This window comes from Melanostigma gelatinosum (assembly GCF_949748355.1).
Source record: "Melanostigma gelatinosum genome assembly, chromosome: 19".
NCBI classification, from domain to species: Eukaryota; Metazoa; Chordata; class Actinopteri; order Perciformes; family Zoarcidae; genus Melanostigma; species Melanostigma gelatinosum.
In genome coordinates, this window is record NC_136652.1 from 21,210,832 (window position 1) to 21,217,371 (window position 6,540).

The 6,540-nt window shown below is 43.1% G+C and overlaps 1 protein-coding gene across 1 annotated transcript in view; it reads left to right on the forward strand.

The window, feature by feature from the left end:
• The first annotated feature begins 1,065 nt into the window (after positions 1–1,065).
• LOC306793605 (connector enhancer of kinase suppressor of ras 3-like) overlaps positions 1,066–6,540 on the forward strand; it is a 20,584-nt gene continuing 15,109 nt past the window's right edge. Inside the window, exon 1 of the mRNA XM_079291276.1 lies at positions 1,066–1,185. Within this exon, the coding sequence (XP_079147402.1) occupies positions 1,134–1,185 (52 nt within the window). The 5' untranslated portion in view covers positions 1,066–1,133. The remainder of the gene's footprint in view (positions 1,186–6,540) is intronic.

Genomic DNA, 6,540 nt, shown 5'->3' on the forward strand with positions numbered 1-6,540 from the left:
AAATATTCAGCTATGATATGACTATCTTACGAGCCGGTTAATTATGTACATTTCTTTACTAGAGATGTTTTTCAACACTAAATATATTGACTGAAAAATACACCAAACTGCAGATTTAATGTACGAAATGCACTTTTAAAACGTCTTAAGACAAACATTACAGTAATTTTGGAGGAGCTCATTTTGATTGTGAATTTAACCCTTTTATCTGAACTAAACATAAAACATTTAGTTTTTAGTATTAGTTTTCAAAGTAACTAAATCTTAAACAAGCATTTCAGCCTAATTTACTTAAAATATAGATTTAAAGGAGCCGGCACTACTTTTATTAAACTTTACTAAGAATCAGAGCAGGAAGCCCCGCCCACACCAGATTTTCACAATGCTGCATTCAGGTGCTGTCACACAAATCAGCTGTTTTTTTAAATTTTTTTTTTACATCTTCCGCTTTAAGTATAGTCACATGTGGAACATTACAATGCGTGATGCTATAAAAGTACTTCATGTAATAACTTGTTTTAAAATACAAATGGTCGCAAGATAAGTTAAAGGGCTCCATGAGGTAAAGTGATAATAAATCATATTTCTGATGCTCTGAACTATGTTCAGTTTTTCCTTTAATCTTTAAAGTTTTGTCTTGTGAATTACTAGATAACTAACTTTGCTCCGTTGTCAGAGGCCACAAGTTGGGAACTACGTTAAAGGTGGAAATGGGCTGTTTTCACATCAAGTCAATGTATTATTAGTGTGATAATGACATCTTTTTGCAGTGTTTAGTGGTTAAAGTAAAGTTAAATTCTGGTCGTGGTTTTGCTCTCATGTACTGAGCTGTGCTTAGCGGCCGAGGACGTGTTTCATGTGATACTCTGTCATGTGGAAGCTTATATAATGGAGTGGCTGGATAAAAGTACCTGAACGCAGCATCAACATACTTTAATGGGATTGGAGGACAAAGGGCGAGAGGGGCGTGGCTAAACACGCATGTGTTGTGCTGTGACTGTAAACTTTCTCCACGAGCTCAGTGAGTCAGTCTGTCTCTGCAGCGGATACTCCTCCGGTCAGTATGTCCGGTTTAACGGGTTAACGGTTTGATTCGGTCGTTTTTGCAGAAGCGAGAGAGAAACACCGGAGACATGGAGGCCGTGAGCAAGTGGAGCCCGCAGCAAGTGGTGGACTGGATGAGCGGTAAGAAGTATCTTCATGTGACTGAATACACTGAAGTAAAAGTATTCATACCACTGTGTACAAATACTCTGTTACATGTAAAAGTACCTCATTCAAAATTATATTAAAAGTACTAAATAATAGCATCAAAATACACTTAAAGTACCACAAGTAAAAGTGATAATTATGCAAAATTGTATTATATGAACTGTAATATATTATTGGATTATCATTGTTGATGCATTGATGTGCACTTTACTTTAATATGTTGGACTATCTATCTATATCTATATATATGTAATACTTTATAAACTGCTGGTAGATTGTGAATCCCTGGGGATAAAGTCTCATTGATTTAACACCAACATTATGATTTATTTGTTGATCATATTTTATCATCTGAATCTGTGAAGTAACGAGTCAGTAATGTAATCCAGTTCACACTGAATTAAACAGCTGTCAGTGTTCTGGTTGTATTGGTCTGAAAGAGGCACAAGAACTCTGCTTGAATGTAATTGGTCGACAGTTTAACCACTGAAGTACTGATTTAAACACACATTAAGTGTGTCGTGGAGGTCCAGGCTCATCGGGCGTGTGTAGTGTGTTGGCTGCTGGTTGTTGCCTTGTTTACCTTTTATTTATTTGACTGCCGGTCATATCTGCTGGTTGAGTGGCAGCTGGATAATATTTACACACTCAGCACTGAGCCAAGCATTCCTTTTCTTTTACTACAGGGTGTCATTAAGCAATAAACAGGCCCGGCCAGTGCACGAGGCCTCGTGGTTCTGGTTTTATACAGACCGGTTTTAATTCGCAGGAGGTTTGAACAAGCAGCAGCAGGAGGAGAAGAGTTTCTGTTGCTGTGTTTGTGTCTTTATGTGATCCTCCTTTTTAATATTTGATAAAACAACAGCTCATAATCACGGCTTTATTTTAAAAAGACGTGCAGGATGTTCATGCATTCTGGACCGGAAACTAACAGAATGAGCTTAAAGGTCCTGGAAAACAATGAGCAATGTTTTAACGTGCAACAAAACAACAGTCTTTGTTGTGATTCTTTACAGAAGTGCAACAATCCTCCGGCAGCGTAATGCGCTGAGCTTAAGTTTACATTCGTTTGGTTCATTTGCAACATGAATGAAACGCTCAACATGAATGAAAACCGTATATTCTTCAAAAATGAATGGTGTGAATAGTTCATAGGAAATAAAGAACTTAAATACTCCAAGTTTGGCTTTTACACTGAGGAGAAATAAATATGTTTCTACTCAAAGTAAGATATGTAAAAGTATCGCTGAATGTTGCAGGGTATCATGGGTAACGTTCAAATGATACGAACCCGGAGAGAACGGTTTAAAATGTATTCAGAGGCCAAATGCCTCAAATCTAAAAGTCTCTTCTTTGTGGCTTCACTCCATCTTTGTACGAGTTTACTGTTGAGAGAAAGTGATCGTCTGACAGCGCACACACACACATGCACACACACACACGCACACACACACCAACATACAAACACACGTACCAACACACACACCAACATACACACCGACAGATCAGTTCCCACAGGCCGGCTGTCACCGAGCCGCTCCAGCTGACCACTAAACACTTCATCCTTCATTCCTGGAACAATCCTGAATATCACAGCAGTTTAATCTGTGTTCCGTAAATAAACGTCTTACATTAAGCTTGGTGAATCTTGCAGGGACGCAATGCACGATTATGTGATCATTTGAAAGATTGCAAAGGCTGGTGCTCATTTAAATGAGAGGATAACTCGTGAAATCTCAGGCAGCGAGCTCAGCGTGTTCAGACAAATGCACATACATTCTTCTCTGCTGGTTGGCAGGTGCAGTCACACATCACGACATAAATATATATTTATATTCATATTCACAGCACAGAAACACCAAAGATAAACACATCCACCACCGGTAGATGTGTGTGCATGTCGATGGAGGGATTCTGGAGATGCATTTCTAATCTTTCTTCACTGCCGCTGAGGGTGAATCAGAGGAAGCGTTCACGATTCCCTCCACCGAGCGCCTCTTCCTGCCTTTATCTTCACTTGTGAGGAACGCTGACGTCGCCCGGAGACGCGCTCACACGGGACCCTGTAGAGCCCGAACACCCGGTGCACTGGTGGTACGGCTCAAAGGCAAACACATGACGACAGTTATTTGGTTCCAGCAAATATATTGTGAGGAGTGAGCTGCTTTTTAATGACATACGAGACGTAATTAAACTGTAAAAAAGAAACGACTCCCTCATGTATTACATTGAAACGAGAAAAAACTGTTTATCAGTAACAACAGATACAAACCTTCCCGTGTTCCTGCTGCTGTGAGACAGACGCACATGACTCTGTGGGAGCTGTGTAATCAGTAGTATCACCATGATTCATGCGACGCCTCATCAATGGGACCCAGTAAAGCCCACTGGGAGATTTGTTCAGCCTGCGTCAGCGCTGACGGCTCCAACACCTGAAGGTCATGAATACCTGAACGGTTAACACCTGCTGGACTGGACTGTAGCGATGCTGGACTGGTCTGTAGCGATGCTGGACTGGTCTGTAGCGATGCTGGACTGGTCTGTAGCGATGCTGGACTGGTCTGTAGCGATGCTGGACTGGTCTGTAGCGATGCTGGACTGGTCTGTAGCGATGCTGGACTGGTCTGTAGCGATGCTGGACTGGTCTGTAGCGATGCTGGACTGGTCTGTAGCGATGCTGGACTGGTCTGTAGCGATGCTGGACTGGTCTGTAGCGATGCTGGACTGGTCTGTAGCGATGCTGGACTTGTCTGTAGCGATGCTGGACTGGACTGTAGCGATGCTGGACTGGTCTGTAGCGATGCTGGACTTGTCGGACTTCTCCAACCCTTCAGTTCACGACACGCTACCTCTGAAACGAATGACGCAACATGCTAACGTTAGCGTGCTAAACAATGTCACATCCGCTTACTAAATGTCAGCAAAACTCAAGTTTACGGTCCACGTTCTTCCTCACAACACATTTACAAAGTAGATATTAATTATGTTTTGAATGTTTTGATGTTTCTCAGCCCGTGGTTCTAGTTCTCTTCCTTTTGTTGGCGCATTGCTACACTTCTGTGCGTGTCAGTGCCACCAACAGGCCAGTGGAATAAATGGCCATAAACCAGCAGCGAGGAAGGTATTGATAATTATTGTGCGATTATGGATTCATGAATCGTTGAGCCCCTCCTCTACCTCGGGTTAACCAGTTAGACATCCGTTTCCATACAGTCGGTGTGGATCTGCACCAGCGTCGGGCTGTTACTGGTTAAAGTGGGAGCTCAGCTCAGCACACGGTCAACTCCCACTATTCCTGTTTGTTTGATTTCATAAGACTTCTGAGCACAAGTCTGCTCAAGGAAATCCTTTTTCCTGTTGAATAGTGTGTGTGTGTGTGTGTGTGTGTGTGTGTGTGTGTGTGTGTGTGTGTGTGTGTGTGTGTAGGTGTGTGTGTGTGTGTGTGCCATTTGTTGCAATGAACAGGAGATTTAGGGTTCAGCCGGGTCACTTTCACAGTGTTATTGTGCAGTTTGGCTCTTTTGTAGCTACGGCGGTGATTGTTGTTTCTCTTAAATATCTTATAGTTCAAACGGTTTAATCGATATTAATTATCCTCAAGTTGTCTGTCGGGTTAAGAAGACATTGAAAGAATCTAAACCTTGTTGCCCAACGTATTTAAAAACGGTAAGTAACAGGTCAGTCTGCAAACACAAGACCGGCAGCGACCGGACCAGGCGGAGAAATGAACGTCTGGCACATCTGTGGCAAAAGTACACTGAGGAAACGGATGCTTCTGGATATGCAAGTCTGAAGTGATGAGATAAGATCGTCCTGTATGAGTCCCACAGCGGCTACATGTGCAGGACTACAGCAGCAGAGTGCACAGAACAACAAGAGACATCAAACAAAAGAAGGAAACTAAAAGTACAATCCAGTCAAACAGTAAAGGTATCGTCAACAAGTGAATCGCAAAGAAACAACAAAAGCTAACAATACAACATTACATGAGGTATTTTATTGTCAATATCAATAGAAAAGCACCGTTTGGAGACTGAACATTTGCTGTCTGAGCTTCTGTGTGCTTTCATGTTGAGCTCAACAAACAGGTCGGTTTCACAGAGCAAAGATTAACGCGCTTTGTTTTCCCATGTGGACTGTGCTGTGACCTCACAGCTGATTCGATTCATGTTTGTGATAAATCAGAGAAGGTTCTGCTGCTATTAATATCACGTGAACGGGTAAACATGAGGGGGGAATTTAGGATGATTCAAGTCCTGCAAAGCTTCGACATACAGCTGGTTTATTGCCAAAATTGAGTAATTCTTGGAATCGTACAGAGAGTAGCTTCAAAGATTATAATCTCAACATGTTTGCTGATATTCTATGTTTTCTTTGTTGTCAACAAATCCCATAAAAAGCCGATGATATCTCTTCTTCCTCTGCGCTGCAGTGAAGCATCAATGAGCCTCACTGTTGCCACAACTACTGGCAGTCTTTGCAGTGTTCACACAAACAGCCTCAGTTATCTGTTTCACCAGTAAGCTTCTAGAGAAGCCGACTCAGCAGTATCTCCTCCACCGCGCGAAGAAGATTTCCACGTTTAAAACATGTGGAATGAAAGAAATGTCCCAACTGTCACATAAACCGCCACGTTAATTACGATGCTTGTATTCCTCAAGAGAACATTGGATGCAGCGGTGGGTGCTGGCACTGGGCCAGATGTTTCAGGTTATTCCACAGTGTAAATCCATGTCTTGTTTTTTTAAACTCAACTCTTTTTTGTTTTTTTCTGAACTGTGATGAACTTCCACGGCAGCTGGAGCCTTTTTTTGGACCTTTTTTCTGTGATTGTGGACCTGAAAGCATCACGACACGTCACGTGACTTGGACGTTGTGCTAGTGTGGAAGGATCAGTCGTGGAACCTCAACGGGAGCTCAGGTTTGACTTTGTTTCCTCTGTCCGGCTCCGGTGCCGTCGGTGCTTTCATTAGCCGACACGTGACGGCGAGCCGACCCGCTGCTGTGCGGCCTCCTCGGGTGTCAGTAATGTGATCCGGGCTGTCGCCAACACATTCCTGGTGACCGTCCAACCGTGACTAACCCGGGGAAAGTTGAGCGAGAAATACCTCCGTGTTTTCACCATCGCACCTTCAGCGCGGAGGTGTTTCTGAGGGGCGGGTTCCAGGCAGCCTGGGAGTCCTGGAATAGTTCCCTGAGGAGGTTTTGGGAACATCACGAGGAGAGTTTGCATCTGGGCAACTTTCCAGGAACGTGTAGAAGCGGAGAACGTTGTCTGAGCTCAACTGGAGCAGAAAGCAAAACAAAGCAGAAGTTCAGGCTGCGGAT